At 36.1% G+C, this 23,553-nt stretch overlaps 3 protein-coding genes across 4 annotated transcripts; 2 read left to right on the top strand and 1 right to left on the bottom strand.

The window, feature by feature from the left end:
* Positions 1–208: 208 nt before the first annotated feature.
* Positions 209–4,310, top strand: ciao3 (cytosolic iron-sulfur assembly component 3). The gene is made up of 11 exons (XM_087809244.1): positions 209–282; positions 1,097–1,192; positions 1,277–1,420; positions 1,496–1,625; positions 1,758–1,892; positions 1,965–2,083; positions 2,154–2,283; positions 3,351–3,423; positions 3,498–3,635; positions 3,693–3,850; positions 3,919–4,310. Exons 1-11 carry the CDS (start codon positions 217–219, stop codon positions 4,158–4,160), a joined length of 1,431 nt encoding a protein of 476 aa, XP_087665370.1. The 5' UTR covers positions 209–216; the 3' UTR covers positions 4,161–4,310.
* Positions 4,311–5,439: 1,129 nt separating this feature from the next.
* hagh (hydroxyacylglutathione hydrolase) lies at positions 5,440–10,263 on the bottom strand. 2 transcript variants are annotated; one of them, XM_087809709.1, is made up of 9 exons: positions 10,137–10,263; positions 8,776–8,960; positions 7,704–7,768; positions 7,514–7,631; positions 6,476–6,584; positions 6,313–6,416; positions 6,155–6,256; positions 6,011–6,090; positions 5,440–5,944 (listed from the first exon to the last, which is right to left on the bottom strand). In XM_087809709.1, exons 1-9 carry the CDS (start codon positions 10,201–10,203, stop codon positions 5,845–5,847), a joined length of 930 nt encoding a protein of 309 aa, XP_087665835.1. In that variant the 5' UTR covers positions 10,204–10,263; the 3' UTR covers positions 5,440–5,844. The 2 variants fall into 2 exon arrangements, with proteins under 2 accessions (XP_087665835.1, XP_087665836.1); XM_087809710.1 differs by having other exon boundaries at positions 8,776–9,020; positions 10,137–10,240.
* Positions 10,264–11,639: 1,376 nt separating this feature from the next.
* On the top strand, positions 11,640–12,628 carry fahd1 (FAH domain containing oxaloacetate decarboxylase 1). The gene has a single exon (XM_087809711.1). It carries the CDS (start codon positions 11,706–11,708, stop codon positions 12,366–12,368), a length of 663 nt encoding a protein of 220 aa, XP_087665837.1. The 5' UTR covers positions 11,640–11,705; the 3' UTR covers positions 12,369–12,628.
* Positions 12,629–23,553: the final 10,925 nt, after the last annotated feature.

The following is a 23,553-nucleotide window of genomic DNA, read 5'->3' as shown; positions in this document are numbered from 1 at the left end:
AAGTTATACGAAAATCCAAAAAAATTGTAACAAATAACAATATTATATTCAATCATTCACATTTAATACCTCTAAGAACAAACATGAGGTGTAATCGTTTAATATTGTTTAAATTGAATATAATTATATTATTTTGCTATCTGTAAAACAAAAATGTGACTCTCAAGTTACGACACTTGAGGTAAACAACGCACACTTTACGGCAGAGCAGTAGGAATGGCTTCTCTGTTCAGTGGAGTTCTGCAGTTGACTGACCTCGATGATTTTATCACACCGTCTCAGGTATCGACTCTTTTTCTACTGTTTAAGGCATTTTTGGATGTTTCATTAAACGAAACAAACGATTTATTAGTGTCGATTTGAAAGAAGTTTGCAACGATTATCATTTAATGTACAATTTCAGCCTTTTGTTCGAGAACAAACGCTGTCAATTTAGGGAAATACCTGCTTAAAACCCATTCTTAAAACTATATATATATATATATATATATATATTTATATTTGCATCGTCGATGTGATGTAAATCCATTGGAATATCTGGGCAACAAGCATTAGATCCGGTGAAAAGTTCAACCTTTCACATTCAATTCCAAATGTATCTTTAATTCTTTGAATATGTTCTTTAACGTACAATTATATGAATGTCTCTAAATCCTCTAAACTGTTTCCACATACTTCGCATCATGTGCGCATGATTGCGTCACTATGACTTGCGTATTTTCTATAACACTTGTTAAAATAACTATTGTATATCTTTATCTAACTTCCTGGCAAAATAAAAGTTTGACACAAACCAGATTAGTTTGATAAAAAAAATACATATAAATACATGTTAATTATGTACTGGTTTATTTGTAATTTTTTTAAATGATTTTTGGTATCAATAGGTAGTTTTTTTATCTGTCTTTAGACAATGTTTGTCCTATAAAACGGATTTTTTAAAGTGTGGAAAAAGCTAATGCATTCCATTTATTGTCAACATAACAAATAGACTTGCAGTAAAAAACAAAAATTTGTAGGAAATTGTGAGTCTGTTTGATTTCCCCGTTTTTAAATGATATCATCGTGTTTGTCTTGTGCACACATTCTTTCACAGGAATGCGTCAAACCTGTGAAGATCGAGAAGAAAGAGGGTCGATCTGTCGCCAAAATCCAGATAGAAGATGATGGAAGTTATTTCCAAGTGGACCAAGTATGTTTTCTAAATAAATAGTGGGTCGTAAAATTTTTTTTGGGGGATCCATTCATTTAATTTGAATCGTAAACGTGTTCGTAGGATGGCGGGCGGCAGAAGCTGGAAAAGGCGAAGATCACTCTGAACGACTGTCTGGCCTGCAGTGGCTGCATCACGTCCGCCGAGAGCGTTCTTATCACGCAGCAGAGCCACGAGGAGCTTTTCAAAGTCCTGCGGAGCAACAAGGTTTTTTGCGGGTTATTTGTTTGGTTGGTTTCGAAAGCTCGAGATCGATTTGAGGATTTTTTTTGATTGACACAGTCTGGCGAGACGGAGCAGAAGGTGGTGATCGTGTCGATGTCGCCTCAATCCAGAGCCTCCATCGCCGCTCACTACGATCTCAGCAGCAGCGAAACGGGAAGAAGGCTCACCTCGTTTTTTAAAGGTCTTGGTAAGTTCTTCATTTTTTATTCTATTGTTAAGTTTAAAAAGCAGTTTTATTATGACTTAATATTATCTCTAATTGAAGTTGTTGTTGAGTCTCGTATGATGATGATGATTAACATGAGCGTTGGTGCCTCAGGAGTCCATCATGTTTTCGACACGAGCTACAGCAGAACCTTCAGTCTACTGGAGAGTCAGAGGGAGTTTCTGGAGCGATATCAGAGGAAGGATCAGGACAAGAAGTCCCTCCCGATGTTGACGTCCGCTTGTCCAGGTATTTTTAATTCGGAGCTACGTTTTCTTAACTGTTTTTCGGGGTTTAAAATAAACTACGAATGTGTCTCAGGTTGGATCTGCTATGCGGAGAAGACTCACGGCGAGTTCATCCTTCCCTACATCAGCTCCACTCGCTCCCCTCAGCAGATGATGGGGTCTCTGGTCAAAGGTTATTTTGCAGAGCAGCAGGTATGAAATGTTGAGACTCGTTCATTGGTTTTTGAAATTGTAAATTAAAATTTTGACCTTTTTTTTCAAGGGTCTGAGCCCACAGCAGATCTATCACGTCGCAGTGATGCCTTGCTTCGACAAAAAACTTGAGGCTTCCAGGTCAGATTTCTACTTGAATGAAGCTGAGACCAGAGAAGTCGACTGTGTCATCACTTCAGGTCGGTTTGCAGTTTTATTTTCCCTTTCTTTGGACTTAAATCAAATGTTTAATTTTCCCTTTTTGTAGTTCAATTGATTCATTGTTGTCCATATTTTTTTTCATTTTGCTTTCATTTCTTTTTACTTTAATTTAATGTTTAGAGCTTTTTTTCCGTTTTATTTTCTCTTTTTTTAATTTCAATCGAATGTAATTTCTTTCATTTGACTTTCCTTTTTATTTACTTCTATTAAATGTTTTATTTTGTTCTCAATTAAATATTCCATTTTTTTTATTTTACTTTCCTTTTTTTTAACTTAAAATTAATGTTGTTGTTGTATTTTTATTTACTTTCCTTTTTTACCTCCAATTAAATTACATATTCTTAATTAAAAGCTAAATTTTTTCATTTCACTCATCCCTTTATATTTCTCTTTTTTGTACTGTAAAAGTCTTATCATTTTACATTTGACTTTCCATTTTCCAATTTGTACAATTAATTTTACTGTATATATATATATATTCAACTTAAGGAAGTACAATTTACTTCAATTTGATGTTGTTATTTAATTTCCTTTTTTTAAACGTCATTGCCTTTTTATTTCCTTAATAAAATGGTACATTTTTTTCTTTTTAACTTTCCCTTTTTTACTTTAATTAAATGGAATTTTAATTTATTTCATTTTACTTTCTTTTTTAATTAAATGTTTAATTTTGCTCTCAATAAATGTTACATTTTTTTATTTCACTTTTCCTTTTCCACTTTTATTGAATGTATTTACTTTTTTCTTTTTCATTTTACTTTTATATATATATATATATATACTTTAAGTAAACATCACATTTCTTCATCTTAATTCCCTTTTTAGAACTTTTTTTCACCTAAATGAAATGTTTTATTTTGTACTTTAACTTAATGAAGTAGAATTTACTCCAATTTAATGTTACATATTGTCGTTCTACTAGTTTTACTAAACATTTTAATTATACTTTGTCTTTTTTTTCCCATACTTTAACTGCTACTACTGCTTAAACTTGTACTTATTGAGACTGGTCTGGCTCTAACTCCTCGACATGACTGTTGTGCAGGCGAGGTAATGAAGATGTTGGAGGAGCAGAAAGTCTCTCTGAGTGACCTTCAACCGTCCACGCCGGACACCATGTGAGATTTGATCCATTATTTCTCGATGTGACGGACACAGACGGTGAAAGCGTTTTTTAAATATCGTGCTTCAGGTTCAGCAGCATCACCGGCGGCGACTTCCTGTCTCACGCCGGAGGAGGATCCGGTGGCTTCCTTCATCACGTCTTCACCAACGCGGCCAGAGAGCTGTTCGGCGAGGAGGTCAAGGAGCTGACCTACAAGACCCTCAAGTGAGTCCACTTCGAATCTCGAGTCAAGTAGGTCGTCAAATATTCGTGTTCTTCCAGGAATAAAGACTTCCAGGAGGTGTCGCTAGAGAAAGACGGCAAAGTCGTCCTGAGCTTCGCCTTCACGTATGGATTCCGGAACATCCAGAACCTGGTCCAGAGACTCAAGCGCGGAAAATCTCCGTATCACTTCGTGGAGGTCATGGCCTGTCCTTCAGGTTCGGCTTCATCACTCGACGTTATCTCGAGTCAAGTTTTTTTTTTCAAACTCTCGTCTCCTTTCCAGGTTGCATCAACGGCGGCGGGCAGGTGAAGGCGGCGCCGGGTCAGGACCCCAAAGAGCTGCTGCAGAAGGTGGAGGGTCTCTACAAGGCGGAGCTGGTGCAGGCCCCGGAGGAGGAGGCGAGCGTGGCCGAGCTGTACCGCTCGTGGCTGGAGGCGGTCGGCGAGGAGCGAGCGCGCCAGCTGCTGCACACGCGCTACCACGCCATCGAGAAGATGACCAACGGGCTGATGATGAAGTGGTGACACCGGCCTCATGTCTTCATGTCGACTGATCGTTTAACCATGTTTTTTTAAAGCATACATTAATATATCTGCTCTTATGTGTGTGTTTTTATTGTCGTCATGAAGCCGCGATAGTTTTGTAACGTGATGGTAAAAAATGGCAAATATTAAAAGCACTTTTCATGAAGTGTTTCTTTCATTTCCATGTTTATAACATCATCCTATGGAGGTTCATCGGTGCCACCAAAAAATGAATGGTTGAATTTAATAGTTCAAATATTGAAACAAAGTTTTTTTTCGTTTTAATTAAATATTCTATTACAAATAATAACTATACTAATTGAAAGTAAGAAAAAATGTATTCATTTTACACAGTTTTATATTCCAATAATTAAAAAAAAGTCTTATTTTTCATTCGTTTCCTTTAATATTGAATCGAACAGATCACCGAGCTACTAGATCGAAGTTTTATCCAATCATAAGATGCGCAGACGATCATGTGACAATGTAGAAAACACATTTTTAATGTTTAAACTCAAAGCATTCAATATTCTGATGGCACTGATATACTCCCAAAACTCCCCAAAAATTTTGACTCAATTCCTTTATATTGTTTGAAACTTGAGACTAGACCTGTATTCACGGCTGCATGAAAAAATGCAGGCAAAAACAAAACTAAAAGTCTTTATGAAACTCAAAATTCCAGAAGAGAAGGAGAAACGGCTGAAAGATAAAATTGCCTTTAAATTAATAATCACTTTTGTCAATTCTTTTAAGAAAATTTGCTTCCAATCAAGACTAAAAATCAATCATTCTCATTAATCTATGGAGGTCGATTTGCGCCTTTATTTTTGAATTACGACAAAAACATTCTTCCCCCTTTCTTCGCTATGGTAAGATACTAAGCTTATTAATAAGTAAAATTTAGGTGATTTAAGCGATGTAAGTTTGTTAAAATAACTACGTTTTCTGGAATAAAAGTATGTGGCGGCGGATTAGAAGCAGGTTCTACTTCATAGTGCTCTGCCCTTTAACCAATAGCGAAGTTTGGTTAGAGGGCTATTCGTAGAACCTAAAGTAATGGAACAAATAACTCAGGGGTTTTATGGTCTATATAGGGGCCAACACCGGTTAAAGGTCGATAAACATTTTTTGCTTAACCAAATATACGCAATCCACCACCGTAAAATGTATTTCAGCTACGAAATTCCGCAAACTATGTTTGTTTTGGTGCAAAATAACATTTCATTTTGGCAAAATAAAAGGCCCGCGATGTAAGAACTGGCTTCAACTCTTCAAATCTTTGTGTTTTAACGGGTTTATTGCTGGTTACGATCACAAAATATTTGTTTTGAACAGCAGTTGCAGATATGTACACTTGTCAGGGGAACATAATCATTACACAAAAACAATTAAAATAAAATATTAACAGCCTACATTAAACATTCAAAAGATGTCAATGTATGTAGATTCATTCATTAAACCCTGATCACTTATTTTAATGCATCACATCAATTAAAATAGTCTTAAATTATATTATAGGAGCTAAAACATTTTATTTATTTATTTTTTGCCAATTTGCTTTTTACGAACAGAAAAAATAGCGACAGCGGGTTTAACTTTGGAGCTTGTGTTTCGTAAGAACCGAGTCTAAAATCTTCTTATAACGAGCATTTAAAGCGAAAAAACACGACTGACGTCAAAATTATTCCTTTGGCACTCGAAATGAGTCTTTCGCTTTACGGAGGCTTCGCATCGTCTCCACGGGACTCGTCTGCTTCACGTGATCCTGCACCGACTTCTCGCTGGACGGAAAGAAAAATCAGGATCGAGATGAAAAAACATACGTGTGGAAAGAAAAACGAACGTACTTGACTCTCATAAAAGGGTTAAAAGTGAACTCCTCCGCCAGAGTCGACGGGACGGTCGGGTCTCCGTTGCTACATTGCTCCTTTAGAAACAATGTAAAAAAAATGAGTTTGTTGAAGGTCGTTCGACGGAGACGATTCCCTCACCTTCGCCCACGCCAGCTTCGTCTTTATCACCTCGTTCTCCGGCTCCACGTGGCGAGCGAACTTCAGATTACTGACCGTGTACTCGTGGCCGCAGTAGACGCGCTGAAACACACCGGCCATGAGTGGCGACCGCCGGACCCATCGTTACGAGGACCTACCGTTTCAGGAGGAAGGCGACCCAGGATTTCTAGCAAGGCCTTGTGCATCTGCTCCGCCGTCCCCTCGAAGAATTTACCGCAGCCCGCCACGAAGAGGGTGTCGCCTGCCGCACACAGAACACACCATGTGACGACTACACTGGCGTTTGTATGGAGGTCGTACCTGTAAACACGGCCGGAGGCTCCGAGCTGTTTTCCTTGGTGACGTAGTAACAGATGTGGCCGGTGGTGTGACACGGAGTGAACAGACATTTGACGGTGAGCGAGCCGAGCTGGACAAGATGGAGGAAAATCAGATGAAAAGGTTGTGATCACGGTCTCCACATTTTTTTTCTCGTGAAAAAAAAAAAATTCAATTATTATTATTTTTTTTCTTCATTTTCCTCCCTTTTTATTATAATTATAATTATTATAATTTTTTTTTTTTACTTCAAATGTTTGGAGCTTTTTTTCCTTTTATTTCCCTTTTTTTAATCAAATGTAATTTCTTTCATTTGACTTTCCTTTTAATTTACTTCTATTACATGTTTTATTTTGTTATCAACTAAATGTTAAAAATCTTTAATTTCTTTTTTTATACTTAAAATGAATGTTGTTTTTTTATTTTCCCTTTCAATCACATTTTTTTTCCTTAATAAATGCTAAATTTTTTCATTTTATATTGTCTTTATTTTTCCCTTTTTTTGTACTTCAAATAATTGTTGTTTATATTTTACTTTCATTTTTTTTTACTTGACTTTAATTTCAGTTTTATTTTGTCCTAAATAAATGTTAGATTTTTTTCTTTTACTTTCCCCTTTTGTACCATTTATATTTTCCATTTTACTTTTATTTATTTATACTTTAATTTTACGTTACATTTCTTTATCATAATTACCTTTTTAGTACTGGTTTTTACTTTCCTTTTTTAACTTAAATTAAATGTTTTATTTTGTACCTTAACTTAAGGAAGTACAATTTACTTCAATTTGATGTTGTTATTTAATTTTCCTTTTTTTGAACTTCAATTACCTTTTTATTTCCTTAATAAAATGCTACATTTTTTCATCTTACTTTCCCTTTTTCTACTTTAATGGAATGTAATTTACTTTTTTTACTTTTCCCCTGTGAGGGCCACATAACTTTTCCCTTCGCCGATTCAGTTTGTAACAGAAATATTTATAATTCATTACTAACTGAGAAGCAAACAAACGTTTCTCACCTTAAAACTACTGGAGTGAGAAACTTTCTTTGTGATGGCGTCCACCCTGTCGTCTCCTCCGTACACCTTCAGCGACGGCATCATCTTCTTCAGCTTCTCGTTTCCACTCGCATGGTCCCTGAGAAGAGACCAGAACTTAATCAAGTTATTCAAAATATCATAAATAAAGTACAATTAGCTTGAAAGTTACCAGTGGTGATGTGTGGTGAGAACAGTCGTGAGCCTCACGCCGTGCTTCCTGATGGCCTCGACCACCTGGACCAACAAGATACTTCAATTGCTCATCACTCAGCAAAAAGCAGTACATTCAAGTGAACTATGAGTACATTTATTTTATACTTAAATTAAAGTAGTATACTTGAAGTTTACATTTGACATACTATTTTTCAAAAGTACTCAAGAATACTTTTAAATGTACTTCAAGTACAGTGCCAGGTCGCTTCCTACACAAGGCTGTTAAATGTATTGCAATATATGCACTAGAAGTAAATACCTAGTACATTGGTGGTATAGAGAAAAGTTAACTTAAAGTATACTTCTGTTAACTAAACTATAAACTCAGAGTTTATGCAGGTAGATTTGAGAATACTTAAAGTGTACTTCAGTAAGCTTGAAACGTCACAATTTAGTCAGAAGAAGTATCAAACTAGTAGTGCACTACAAGTGGTGATGAAGCTTCATGAAACAGTGTAATTCTGTTTAGAGGTCAATAGGTGGCGCCATCAGTTTAAAAATGATGTTTCATTAGAACAGTCGTTCAAAACAAAAATAGCACAGAGACCGCCATCTAGTGGACTCTGAAAATAAGGCTTTGTGAAGCTGCATCAGACCATAAATAACTATATATTGAACATATATTCAACTATACTACATACTTACACTTATGTATACTTGATAAAATGAACTTCAACTACTTTTTGCTAAAGAATAGCTTCAATTTTTAAAAAATATGAAGAGGAAAATATTATTAATACTAGATCTTATGGGGAAATAAATGATAACTTTACTAAATAAACATTTAGCAACATTTAGATTGTCTTGTTCACTTTAGAACTGAAGGACTACAGAATAAATATGATAAAAATAATGTTTTCTGCAAATGTTTTAACTGAAAAGAAACTTTCAACCTTCTTACCACAATAAAACATTAAGAGAAAACCACTTGCGCCTTCTTTAACAACAAACACATTAAACTTAAATAGTAGCTAAAGTTGTCCAAGATGTAGCTTTTATTTGGAAGTAATAAGCATGTAAAAAAGTACCTTGACCGGCTCTACTGGGTCGACAACCGCCGCTTCTTTGGTCTCAGAGTCGATGAGCAGGTACATGTAGTTGTCGCTGAGCGCCGGCAGGAGTTCCACCCTCATGTTGGCTTGTTCCACCAGAGCCGACCTTCTCACCACGCTTTGGAGCAGAGCGCTAGTGTGGACCTTGGCTTCAGCTGAGGCTTCACCGGAGAAAACAAGGTGACACAATCCAGTTAGGAGCAGGATTCATCCAGTTTTGCCTGAAAAAAAATATCAACCGGCCTCACTCATTTCAATATTGACTCGCTTGCGTAGAAGAGAGTTTGGATAAGAATAATCACTTACAGACCGTGATAAAAACCGGTTCCAATCTAACCTTGGGTCGGACGAGCAACTGAGTGTTAAACAGAAATAAAACAACCATTTGACCTTTAATAGATTTTTATTTAACGGTTTCTTTGCCGGTTATTTTTCTGACAATGTTCAAACAGGGACAGGTTAAGGCATTTTAAAGTCTTTAACTTAAACATTATTTTTAATTTAAAGACCAATTCGGCAATGAACCAAAATTGAAGAGAAAATAACTATTGATTATATTTATTTAGTTTAATTAGGTTCAAAGGTTTTAACATAGAATAAATATACTTTTGCAGTCCACTAAAAACTAAAATGTACTAAGTTCTCTTTCATCCAGGTCAAATATTTACCAAATATTTTGACAGTTGAAACTAACAAAATAATCGTATTCATCAAGTGTCCACAGGCCACCTTTTACATTTTAATTGAGGAGGTTTTTAATGTCCATTAATGCCTTGTTTTTGGATCAATGATATGGATTTCATTTTTAAGGAATATATTGTAAAAGAAAATGAGTGACTTATACTGTAAATAATTGATGGATGCTATTGTAGTTTTTACTGAAGATAATATAAATGTAACTAATGCTATTTCATATTAAAAAGCTGGATAAATTAACTATTATATTGCTGTTCTTTATATCATAAACTTAAGTTTTAAGTTTATCAACAATAAAATTGAACAATTATTGTCTGAACAAATGTATAAGGTGTATCTTAAATGCTAGCAAAACATTAGTAGTAGTTTGTATGAGAACAACAACCAGATATTTAACTTAAGATAATAAAAATAACATTATATGACATCAACGTAAACAAAGCAGCGTGCGAATAAAAGCTAGCTATGTTAGCTTTTACATAACAAATACAAGGATTATGCAACGAAGCTCGTTCAGTATGTTAACTTACTTTAGCTTAAACACTAACACGTCACGTTATAATAAAATACTATCAAATGACGTCCGCGGAGACTCTGACCGGAAGATGAATGTTGTGTTTTCGTGAGAATCTAACACGTACCGAGTTTGAAGACAGTCGCAGCACCGACCAGAGTGCAGGCACTCCCTACGAGAGCCTTGAAGATCATAACAAACAAGTGATCGAATCCAACACAGCAAAGTTTGGATCTGGATCACTTCCGCATCCGCCCCCGATTTAACCTTTGACCCGCCGGACTCAACCAATCAAGTTAAGGGGGGAGGGGGGGGGGATCGTCTAAACACTGATTTTTATTTTTTAATTTATTTCATTTACTTGTCCTTCAGTCCAAGTGACAAGATTAAATAAATATTAAAAAAGTTAATTACGTACATTTTGTTTTCAGCACAAAATAAATAAATACAAAAAGAATGCAAACGTTTATTACACGCAGAATACATGTTTTTAATTTAATTAATTTCGTTTTAAATTAGAATCAAAGGTATTTTTGGGGGAGCCATTGTCAACTTAATACGATTAAAAGTCTACTGACTCCTTAAAGGAAACATCTTAAGACATTTTTATTTGTGCAGGCTTTTATTTGATTTTCTGGGAGTCCTGTGTTGTTCTCAGTGTTATCTTGATGTTTTAAGTTTATATTTTATTGAGTTTTGTTTGGATTGTTTCAAGCGCTTTGTGACCCTGGTCTGGAAAAGCGCTCGATAAATATAAATTACTTACCTACTTATATATTAGAGATGTATGTTTTATGAATCTAATATAAGTATATCAGTGCTGTGGAGAATATGTAATGGTTCAATTTAACATTTTCCAATTGTAACTTTGAATTTAATTTGGTATTATTTATATCTTATTTATTATTATTGAAATGCTTTAGATATTGGGTTTTTTAAATAATTGAATGTAATCATTTCTACGTTGTAAGGTAAAGTTAGTTGGGGTTTTCTTTAAATAATTGAAAAAAGACCATTTAATATTTTCTAAAGAATTATTTCAGGCACTGAATACATTTTTTAAAGATTATAAAGATGAATATAAGTGTAGGTTAAAAAAATGTTAATTTTTTTAATAATTACATTTTTAATTTATTAATGAATTCATTTTTAAAGGAGAAATCAACCTTTTATTGTAAAAACTATTGAATTAAATTACTCAATAAAAAAACGTAACCTTACTATAGAACTTACTGAATTCAATTATAAAAAAAAATGTATGTAATACTTTGGATTTTAATTCATCATGTTGGATTCCAAAGCAACGGTATTGTCTTGTAAGTAAGTAATAACAAATTTTAAAATCAAATTTTTATATAAAATTCAAAAGGCTAAGATAGAAAAATAATTGAATTTGACCATTTACTTTTGAACTATTTGAATTAGAAATAAAAAAAACTCAATGTGAAAAAAACAACAACATTTTAATAAAAATGTTAAATTCAACCATTCAATATTCTGATAGCATTAATACACTTCCATGAATTATGAAAACAATAAATATTCTCCGAATACAGCGAAATACATAATCAGTTTCAGGATTTTTGCGATCGCTTTCTTTTTGTCCCAACGCGCTCCCCGTATCCAGGACGTCTCTCAGCTGACCGCTGGTTCCGTGACTTTTGATCGGTTCCGTAACTTCTGTCCCTCGTCAGCCATGTCCGCGGGGAACATCTCCAGGTTCTGGGAGTGGGGTCGCAAGATCGTCTGCGTGGGCAGGAACTACGCGGACCACGCGAAAGAACTGAAGAACGCCATCCCGACGGAACCGGTTCTGTTCCTGAAACCCCCCTCCGCCTACGTCAGAGAGGGCTCCCCCATCCTGGTCCCGACCTACTCCAGCAACCTGCACCACGAGGTGGAGCTCGGGGTGGTGATCGGGAAGGGGGGCACTTCCATCCCGCAGTCCTCCGCCATGGATCACGTCGCCGGGTACGCGCTCTGCCTGGACATGACCGCGCGCGACGCCCAGGACGTGTGCAAGTCCAAAGGTCTCCCCTGGACCCTGGCCAAGGCCTTCAACACCTCCTGCCCCGTGAGCGACTTCATCCCCAAGGACCGGATCCCGGAGCCCGGGAGCGTGACCCTGTGGCTGAAGGTGAACCAGCAGGTGAGGCAGAGCGCGTGCACGTCCCAGATGATCTTCTCCATCCCGCACCTGATCAGCTACATCAGCGACTTCATGACCCTGGAGGAGGGAGACCTCATCCTCACCGGGACCCCCAAGGGAGTGTCCGCCGTGCGGGATCAGGACGAGATCCAGGCCGGGATCGAGGACGTGGTGACCATGACGTTTAAGGTGCAGGGGAGATCTTCGTGACTCCGGCAGAGGGCGCTGCTGAGCCGCACACACGGGGACCACGACAAGACTCTTGCAACGGTTTTTTATCAGCTTGATACCAAAGAATAAAGTGAATTCCAAGGGAAAAAAAGTTGTTCAAATTTTAATTTGTTGATTCCGTACATGCTACTGGTGAGAAATTATCGATATTTTATTTCCTCACGATACGATTAAACTGTATCGATTTTAGTTTTCTAATCATATTTTTTATCATAGTGATTTTATAGTGTATATTAAAATAAAGTGTCTATAAAAAAAAAAAGGATTCGATTTTTGTTTTTAGAATTTGAAGGTAAAAATGAACGGCGTCTGATCCTTTTTCGCAAGTTTCATTTGTGTTGAAATTCAATTTCCGACCGCTAGATCGTCCTCCGCAGCTAAAGGAACTATGAGATCCCCTAAAGTCCCGGCGATGACTGAGGACGAGAGGATACAGTCAAGTCACTTTTAAAGCTGAAGTTTGGGCATATTTTGGTTTCAAAACAAATGAAAGCAGTTACAAAATAAATAATTCCTTCTTTCTTTTTTTTTAGAAATAACATGCAAATATTCAAGCGTTCATATTTGAGTTGAAATTACATTTCCGGCCACTAGATGGCAGGAAAGGAACTAGGAAATCCCCCAAGTTCCCGGCAATGACTGAGGACGAGAGGATACAGTCAAGTCAAGTTGCTTTTAAAGCTGATGTTTGGACATATTTTGGTTTTAAAACCAATGAAAGCAGTTACAAAATAAATAAATAATTCCCTTTTTTTTTTAGAATTAACATGCAAATATTCAAAGCGTTTGTTCATACTTGAGTTGTAATTACATTTCCGGCCACCAGATAGCAGGAAAGTAACAATGATATCCATCAATAACTCGGCGATGACTGAGGACGAGAGGATACAGTGACTCAAGCAGCTTTTAAAGCTGATGTTTGGACATATTTTGGTTTCAAAGCAAATGAAAGCAGTTACGTCTTCGTCAAGGGTCATCATTTGCGGCCCAGGGACCACAAGCGGCCACTTGACTATATTTAGGCGGCCCGTACTGATAACATAGTTTAAAATTAGTTTTCTTCAGACGTGGGCTCTTCCTTGAACCAGAAAATTGATCATGTTGAAATAATTTTGGCGGGTAACACACAATTTTTAAAATACATTTTATTTCAATAACTCAACCCTTAATTATCATTAAAGTTGTTTGTTTTGGCCACTTTTTTCCCGTCTTTCTTTACAGATTATCTCTTAACCCTCAAAACAAACCAACAAACGTATCTTTCTTTATCAGGGCTGACAAACTCATTCAAGTGGCCAAGATATTTTAACAAAGTCGAATTGAAAATAAAGTTAAGGGCCGAACAAAATGTATATTTTCATTTAAAAAGTCTTCAAAGGCATCAATTCATGAATCTCAAAGCAAGGCGTTAGTTGGCATTTGAAGCTTTTTTAAATCAAGTTTTCAAAAGTATTAAAAAAAAAGTCAACTTAACTTATTTTCACTTTTTTTAGTTATATTAAAAATGTTGGTTAAACTGCATCTGCAAAATTGCCTTTTTTTTTTTTTTAATGTAGTTTGATTTTCAAGTTGGTCTTAAATTTAAAAGTCTTAAAAAGTAAATGTTGCCGTATTTACCAAAATTTCTGTAGCAGGTATCGCCATGACGATGTTGTATTTTTATTTTCGTAGGCTCAAATTTTTTTTGTATTTGTCATCGTTACCTCAAAGAGTGTCAGTTAAAGTCATTGTTACTGTTATTGGAAGTCTATGTATGTTAAAATAGAGACACCAATAATCCCTTATCTTATCTTAAACACTTAATACTGTATAGTTAACGACTAAAAAACACCCAGCAGGTCATACTAGAATGTGACACATGTGCTCTACATGATATATACACGTTAGTACATAGATATTTTAATGAATAATACTTTGAATATTTAAAGAAAATGCTCTTTATCTACTTCTAAAGCTTCTAACGGTTATTTTTCTTGACTTGATGAGACTCTTCTCGTTGCTTCTCATGGCGAAACAAAAGCTGGATCCACTTCTCCATCTTTTCATGTCCGACCGAAGTTTCAAGCGGAGAAAAATAGTTGTGTTTGGAGCAGCGAAGGTTTGGCACCGACAACCTGTGGTTCCTCTTAAATCTGACCGCATTCTACTGCTGGTTGGACTCGTCGAGATGTGTTTTCTTCTTCTGAATGGAGTCGTTTCTGGATCCCGCGGTCCCTCGCTCGCAAACTGAAGATTTATTAGACGCAGGATCGTCCACGTCAAGTCGGCCTCAAAACGATCCACATTTGACAAAACAGAGTTTCCACGTTAAAAAAAAGTTGACACTTTGTCCTCTGAACTGTTCCCATAGATCCTGTTCACATCTGGTCCAGGTTCAGTTACCGTTTTCCCACAGGCTTCCCCAGGATCAATGGCAGTCCGGTCGCGTGAAACCCGAGCCCATGTACATCATCTCCACTCACCTGCAGGCCACGTTGTCTCCCAGTCTCCCCCAGACAAGTCCGGACCCTCACCCAGGGGGAGGTAGGGGGGGGGTTGGGACCAGAACATTTCTGACGTTTTCAATTAGTTCTGAGATCTCGGGGAAATATGAGGTTGGAGATATAAATCATTGCGATCGTTATCCCGGCGTGACTGCGGGTTATTACGCCGGCGACAATGGCTTCAAAGCCCTCGCTCCGGCTCAGGTGTCGACATGATCACACGTGAGAAGAGCAGGATTATGTTGTGACAATGATGTTTTTGAATGGCGTATGATGTCACGTATGGAGGGGAGCCAAGTCAGGTAAGAGTGCGATCGTTTTTCCGCGTCTGCCGCTGACTTTTCCTGGTCTTGAAACTGTACAAATGGGGGTAAATAAATATCTTTTGGGAGACGACTGTATCCTCTCGTCCTTAGTCATTTTTTTGGGGGTACCAATACTTTCAATAATGTATGTTTCAATGTCACTGTACGACAATATGAATATACTTTTAAGTGATTTTTAAATATAATCTTTTTATTTGGCGCCTTGGTTAGAGCGGTTGCCTCACAGCAAGAAGGTTGCTGGTTCGCTTCCAGGCCGAGACAACTTGGTTGCGTTGGTTTACTCCGGGCACTCCGGTTTCCTCCCACAGTCCAAAAACATACAGAGGTTGATTGAGAACTTGGGGAAAATTTCCATAGGGTGTGAGTGTGTGTTGGAATGGTTGTCTGTCTTTGTGTGTCCTGAGACAGACTGGCGTCCTGTCCAGGGTGTCCCCTGCCTCTCACCCTATGATACTGGGATAGGCTCCAGTCTCCCCGTGACCCCCAAAAAGGGATAAAGCAGTAGACAATGAATGAATGAATGAATGAATTCATAGTCAGAAAATTCTGGAATTTATATCACAACCATATTTTTAAAATCTAAATTAAATGTTAAAATTGTTTCACTGATACATTAAAATACATATTTTTAAAAAAAACAATTCTTAGATAAATGCCTGTCCCACCATTTAACACCCTGTGAAGATGACATGTTATGGTTTCTCCAAAAAACACTGTTTTCTTTTTAAAGTGGTATTAAATTCACCAAAACTGGTTGCAGGAGCCAAGGTCTCAAGAAGGCCGTATCCGCACGAAAATGTGATATATTTTGTGTGGTTTACCTCAAGGTTATCACCCTGTGACATATAACAGAGAGTCTTAACTTGATTGGTTAGTTTTAAACGTGCTAGCTTAAGTAGTTAAACACAGTGCTAGCTATTGTTCCGCTAATAGGAAAATTACCTCAATGCAAAATGTTGTATTTTTGTGTATATAACATTAGAATCTAAATTATCTTTATCAGCAATTAAATAACAACATTTCAACAAAAAAAAATATGATATCCAATTGAGAACTTTAATATTAAAGAAAAAAACATTGATATAATAATATTTTGAAATAGTTTAAAAAGATGAATATATCTTCTCAGATACTTCAACTTCCACTATAGTAAGTAAGTAAGTAAGTAATATTTATTTTTATAGCGCTTTTCGAGACCAGGGTCACAAAGCGCTTAAACAATCAAAACAATACTCAAAAAAGTACATACTTTAAAGATCAAGATAATACTCAGAACAACACAGTACTTAATACTTTCAAGAGTTTAGTCCATTATTCACTTATGTTTTTTTTTATTATACTGTATTCTTTTTTGGTTTTATTTTTTATGTGCCTCACTTCTCTGTCTCCCCTTACAAAAAAAAACGATTTCGGGTTCCAGTCCGCAGTGTCAGATTGAACTCATGTTGCCCTCCCTATTGTTTCTCCTTTTTTCCTGTGTTTATATCTGGTTTTATGCTTTTCTTGATCTATTTAATGTGATCAAGGTATTTTTTTTCTTATCCTTGGTTGTTTTCTTGACTATCGTACGCTTGTGTTGACAGCTATGCTATCTTTTGGTTTATTTTAGTATTTTCTTCCCAGTTGTTTTATTTTCCACGATAATTCTGATTTATTTTAAACCTGTTTAGTGTTTTTTTTATTAGTTTTGTTGATTAAAAAAAAATCGATCTAAAACCTGTATTTAATATGATATATATTAAAATATATAGATATACTTATACTAACAATAAATTGCGATAGTTGAATTCCAGGATTTTTCCCGTCCAGATGAAACTGGTCTTTTTTTACGGCACTTGGACATATGGCTTAAACATGTTTGCATGTTTCCTTGATCGTACGATGGATTTTTTTACGGCACTTTTATTCACGAACAGTAAACTCAAGTTAAAGCACATGTTGTAAAAAAAATGACCAGCAGGTAATTGTACACATTAAACATGTAACACGGAGCTCAAGAATAAAAAGTATTTAGGAAGAATTTAAAGCTGGAAAAAAAACAACATATTTAGGGAAAGTCTGTTTCTGATCTTCCCTAAAAAGTCTCGCATGACTGAGAGACATTAAAAAACGGTCATCGTCGTCTCGCGTGTCCAGAGGTTGTAGCGACGATGTTGACGACCGACTCGCGTGTTCGGTTCGTGTGTCGCCAGATGATGCTGCGGTCGAATCAATCTTCACATTAACGGTCCAGAACCACCGGCGTCTGGGTCAGATGTACCCGAGGAAGTATCATGTGAGTTTAACCTCTTTAATGTATAGTCATCCATCCATCCATCCATCTTTTAATTCATCCATCCATACACAACCCCATTCATTGACCTATCTTTGAATTCATCCATCCATTCACCACCCCATCAGTCCTCCTATCTTTTAATTCATCCATCCATACACCACCCCATCAGTCCTCCTATCTTTTAATTCATCCATCCATACACCACCCCATCAGTCCTCCTATCTTTTAATTCATCCATCCATACACCACATCATCTGTCAATCCGTCTTTTAATCCATCCATCCATACACCACCCCATCAGTCCTCCTATCTTTTAATTCATCCATCCATACACCACCCCATCAGTCCTCCTATCTTTTAATTCATCCATCCATACACCACATCATCTGTCAACCTATCTTTTAATTCATCCATCCATACACCACCCCATCCGTCGACCTATCTTTTAATTCATCCATCCATACACCACCCCATCCGTCAACCTATCTTTTAATTCATCCATCCATACACCACCCCATCCGTCGACCCATCTTTTAATTCATCCATCCATACACCACCCCATCAGTCCTCCTATCTTTGAATTCATCCATCCATTCACCACCCCATCAGTCGACCCATCTTTTAATTCATCCATCTATGCACCACCCCATCTGTCGACCTATCTTTTAATTCATCCATCTATACATCACCCCATCTGTCGACCTATCTTTGAATTCATCCATCCATACACCACCCCATCATTCCTCCTATCTTTTAATTTATCCATCCATACACCACCCCAACCGTCAACCTATCATTTAATTCATCCATCCATACACCACCCCATCAGTCGACCTATCATTTAATTCATCCATCCATACACCACCCCATCCGTCGACCTATCTTTTAATTCATCCATCCATACACCACCCCATCAGTCGACCTATCATTTAATTCATCCATCCATACACCACCCCATCCGTCGACCTATCTTTTAATTCATCCATCCATACACCACCCCATCCGTCGATCCATCTTTTAATTCATCCATCCATACACCACCCCATCAGTCGACCTATCATTTAATTCATCCATCCATACACCACCCCATGAATCGACACATATTTTAATTCATCCATCCATACACCACCCCATCCATACACTCCCAGTCCATCTACCATCCATCCATCTATGCATACACTCCATCTGTCCACCATTCATCCATTCATTCATGTATCCATCTATCCATCCATACACCCCCTGTCCATTTACCAACCATCCATTCATTTACCCAACCCAATCCATCTATACATATATTCATCTATCCCTACCTTCATCCCTCCATCCATCGATTCATCCATCCATCCAGCCATCCATCCATTCAGCCATTCATCCATAAAAGCCATGCATCTATTCAATCATTCATATACGCACCTCCATCCATCCATCATCAATCTATCCATCCATATATCCATTCATTCATACACCAATCCATTAATTTATCCTTTATTATTTCATCAATCCATCCTTTGATTCATCCATCGATCCATGTATCCATCCATCCATCACTAGATCCACCTTTTCTATGTCGGGTTGAGGGATTAAGAGTTCTAGACATTTCTTTAACTTGAAACTTCCTCCAGTTCTTCCAGAACCAGTTCCAGGGTCTGTACTGAGGCCTTCTTCCAGTTGGACATGCCTGGAACAGATCCCGAAGGGGGTGTTACAGGAGCCGCCCTTGAAAAGGTGCCCGAGACACCTTAAATATCTGCTTGAGAATTCATTTTTTAGATCATTTTGAAGTCGCTACTAAAGTCTAATGAGATAATGAAGAAGATATAAAACGTAATAAATCAAGGATTAAAACCAATTTGTAACAGCGACATGTTTTAAGTGAGTATGACACGCTCGGTTGAAGAGTAAGTCAAGGAACACAGTCGAGGTCTGTTCAACGCATCAATTAGTCGTCAATGAAACGTCCTACACGACCACGAGAGGAAAAGCAAAGCTCAACGGAGCCGCCTTAAAACCTCCCAAACAATCCTGGGCGTGTTGCATTAATGACTCTCTCAGCAGCCTGAACAAGTTAAGTCACAACTCTGGGGTTTGTAAAAAAAAACCCTGCTCGACAAATCCAGAACCAATTAGTCAATTTTTACAGCCCCGGCTCCGAAGCAGAAACTGACGTTTGTGGGGACGATGAAGGGATTCCCTGGCAAATGAAAAGAAACGGGGCATGAAGTCCAGGTGCAAATCTCTTTCAAACGCGGTAACGGGCTGCACATTGTGAGTTAACACGGCGTTTGAAGGTGCAGGTGGCGGCTCGAGCGGGCCGTGGACCGTGGAGCACTTTAGCAGCTCCGATGGTGTTCCACTTAACCTTCCCGCACTCGTAAACTGCTTTAAGACAAATAAAATTCAAAAACGCTCCCCAAAAAAAAAAAAGCTTTATGTTTCCACGACGGGCGTATTTTCTGCTCTTGGAATGTGTTTTTATCAGGTATTGTCAGAATATTTCCACTCGTGGAGCTAATTTTATGTGAACGTGGGTCAATGAAATTGAACAATTAAATGAAAGCAGGAGATTAAGACGTTAAACAGTCGCGACTCTTTCCACGTAAATGGAATGATTTTAATTTCTTATGATATTTTCATGATCCTAAATAATATGGAGCAGACGCAGGGAATCAAATGTCCTTATATTCACATAAAAATAAACCTAAATATGCCAATAAAATATGTATCAACCTCTTGTTAAAAAACATTAAACTGATTAAAAAAAAAAGAAAAAAATCTGAATATAATATGATATTTACTCACAAGAACTGACATAATATAGAGCAGAGGCAGGGAATTAAATGTCCTTATATCAACATAAAAATAAACCTAAATATGCCAATAAAATATGTATCAACCTCTCGTTAAAAAACAATAAACTAATTTAAAATAACTTCTTTTTTTTCTGAATATAACATGATATTTACTCACAAGAACCTACATAATATAGAGCAGAGGCAGGCAATTACATGTCCTTATATCAACATAAAAATAAACCTAAATATGCCAATAAAATCTGTATCAACTTCTCGTTAAAAAACATTAAACTAATTTAAAATAACTTCTTTTTTTTCTGAATATAACATGATATTTACTCACAAGAACCTACATAATATAGAGCAGAGGCAGGCAATTACATTTCCTTATATCAACATAAAAATAAACCTAAATATGCCAATAAAATATGTATCAACCTCTTGTTAAAAAACATTAAACTGATTTAAATTTTTTTTAAAAAAAATCTAAATATAATATGATATTTACGCACAAGAACCTACATAATATAGAGCAGAGGCAGGCAATTAAATGTCCTTATATCAACATAAAAATAAACCTAAATATGCCAATAAAATCTGTATCAACTTCTCGTTAAAAAACATTAAACTAATTTAAAATAACTTCTTTTTTTTCTGAATATAACATGATATTTACTCACAAGAACCTACATAATATAGAGCAGAGGCAGGCAATTACATTTCCTTATATCAACATAAAAATAAACCTAAATATGCCAATAAAATATGTATCAACCTCTTGTTAAAAAACATTAAACTGATTTAAAATTTTTTTTTAAAAAATCTAAATATAATATGATATTTACGCACAAGAACCTACATAATATAGAGCAGAGGCAGGCAATTAAATGTCCTTATATCAACATAGTATAAACCGAAATATGCCAATAAAATATGTATAAACCTCTCGTTAAAAAACGTTTATTTTCTAAATATAATATGATTATTACCCCCATTATTTGTATTTCTATTCACCAAAAGGGTAAAGAAAAAAAAAAACTTAAAATAACTTATTAAAGTTTTATTTAAAGTTAATAAATTGTAAATACAAATTTCAATTGTTAGCTGTCAACATTTTATACATGTTCTCTTCTGACCTCATGTCAATGACATTTCCTTAGTTATACTGTTGAACAAAAAAAAAACTCAATTTCAATTAAATATTCCCATAAAACTAAGTGGATATTTTTGCTCGAAGGAGTTTGTGATAGTTTGCGAAGGAGGAGATTAATTTGCTTGTTTTAGCCTCCAAGAATCAAGTTTGACATCAGTTGGACTCATCTTTCCAGTGTCAGTTAGAGACAGTTCGATAGAAAAATAAATTATATTTGGACCTTGTGTTCGACTGTCTTTAAGATTTTTGTTCTTTGTGTGACAATCCTAATCTGAAAGCATTTGAAAAACATAACATGGAATACAAATTTAAAAAGAAAAATGGATTAAACTAGTCGATACTATTATTTATACTCATTTTTATCTGTATAATTCAACACTTTTTTTAGCATTTGAAATATTGTAAATAGCAATAAGCTCAGTTGGACAGCAGGTGCTGAGCTTTATGGGCAACACAATGCATGCAAGAAGAAGAACATGAATCATTAACTAATACATCAAGATACAGACACGGAGTAGAATTTGGCCCCTGAATCTATCTTTGTCAGTCTTCAAAGTAGTGAATAACACAGAGAAAAAAAGAGGCCCCTAGAGGCCCCTGTCATCTCAAAGTTCCGTCTTCATGTGTGGATCAAAACAAGGAAACCACTTGAGTGCTTAAATCCGACTTAAATCCCCTCCCGAAATGATCTGTGCATTTGTTTTTGGGGGGCCGGACGGCGAGGGCGACCGCAGAAAGAATGCATCCCTCATCGCACCTAATCTCCGACGGCCACCGCGGCTGATTTCCACTCACGCAAACAAATCCTCCGCAGCAGGAGTAGGTTGTGGGATCAAATCCTCCAGGACGGCGCTCGACAAATTGCAGCGATGGCGAGGAGAAGCTAGGCTGCAATTTCCGTTTTCTCTCAGACAAACATGTATATCTTAGGCGTAGTTTGTTTCCCAAACATTTGGATGTGGTGTCGGTGGTAACGTCCTGAGTTTGGCCTCAAGCGGAATCTCTTGGCGTCTCAGACTCTATAAATCAAATATTTGTTACTACAGCGCGCTCTTGGTTTTCCCTCGTAATTATACAAATTATGTATGTGTTTATTTTTTATAAACACTTTTAAATACTATAATACATTTTAATTTCCTTTTTATATAGAGTATATATTATTTATTTATATATATATATTACATACGTTTAATTGTATCTATATTTATTTATTTTTCAATTGAGTAGAAGATTATTATTTTTTACTTTTTATTTCCATTACTTTCTTACTACATAGAGTTTGATAAAAGGAAGGAATGAAGGGAGAAAGTTACTGTAGTTAAATAAAAACACGAACAAAGAACCACTTTTTTACATCGTGAAACAATTGATGTATTTTTTTTAACGTTTGTGTTTGTTGAGCACAAATATAAGAGGATATAATTACTATTTTAATGGTTTAAGTGTATTTTTATCTATAAAAAAGTAAAATGTTTGTTGACTTTAATAATTATGTCAATGCAATCATAGGGAATCAAGGGTATATTTACTTTTTTATTTATTTAATTTCCCAAATATTTATTTTGTCCCTCATGAAAAAAAACATTTTTAACAGATTTATTTGCAGCAAACCATTTAAATGTAATAAATTATACATAATATACTTACATTCATTAGAAAAATAAACTTTATATATTTCCTTCAAACATATTTTTTTATTAAATATATTGTTTGTGTTGAGAATTTTTACTATAAACATTTAAAAACGAATTATTTGAATATTCATTTTCAATACGATCTTAAAATATTTGGTTAAAGTTAAAATATTGTATCATAGGTAAGAATACATGTAATATCACCAGTTTAATTTAATTCATAAATAGATAAAGATTAAAGATAAAGCACATACAGACCATGTATTCATGCATTGATTAGTTTTTTTTTCTTTTCTCAGGGTGTATGATTCGCTGTTAGCTGCTCGACTGGACGTGTGTAATAGCGGCGAGTATTAGAGTCAGTAATAGCAGTTGGCAGCGACTCAGTAGCTCACCGCACTCATATTTTAGCGAGCGCTGCTAAACGCTGGTGCCAGACTTATAAAACAGGAGGGGAACGGGACAGACATATTTGGAATTAGAAGCTTAAGCTATGTGGGA

Source organism: Callionymus lyra, chromosome 15 (genome assembly GCF_982586985.1).
Source record: "Callionymus lyra chromosome 15, fCalLyr1.hap1.1, whole genome shotgun sequence".
Classification (NCBI taxonomy): domain Eukaryota; kingdom Metazoa; phylum Chordata; class Actinopteri; order Syngnathiformes; family Callionymidae; genus Callionymus; species Callionymus lyra.
Note: the sequence above shows the minus strand (reverse complement) of the source record. Positions and strands in the feature narration are given on the sequence as shown.

What these genes read in the sequence shown, in the direction of transcription:
- ciao3 (XM_087809244.1), top strand. Translation starts at nt 217, where the DNA reads ATGGCTTCTCTGTTCAGTGGAGTTCTGCAGTTGACTGACCTCGATGAT. An exon ending in GTTATTTTGCAGAGCAGCAG is followed by an intron (nt 2,084 to 2,153) that starts GTATGAAATGTT and finishes TTTTTTTTCAAG; the next exon opens with GGTCTGAGCCCACAGCAGAT. An exon ending in CTGACCTACAAGACCCTCAA is followed by an intron (nt 3,636 to 3,692) that starts GTGAGTCCACTT and finishes GTGTTCTTCCAG; the next exon opens with GAATAAAGACTTCCAGGAGG.
- hagh (XM_087809709.1), bottom strand. Translation starts at nt 10,203, where the DNA reads ATGATCTTCAAGGCTCTCGTAGGGAGTGCCTGCACTCTGGTCGGTGCT. An exon ending in ACCCAGTAGAGCCGGTCAAG is followed by an intron (nt 7,769 to 8,775) that starts GTACTTTTTTAC and finishes TTGTTGGTCCAG; the next exon opens with GTGGTCGAGGCCATCAGGAA. An exon ending in GTCGCCTTCCTCCTGAAACG is followed by an intron (nt 6,257 to 6,312) that starts GTAGGTCCTCGT and finishes GGTGTGTTTCAG; the next exon opens with CGCGTCTACTGCGGCCACGA.
- fahd1 (XM_087809711.1), top strand. Translation starts at nt 11,706, where the DNA reads ATGTCCGCGGGGAACATCTCCAGGTTCTGGGAGTGGGGTCGCAAGATC.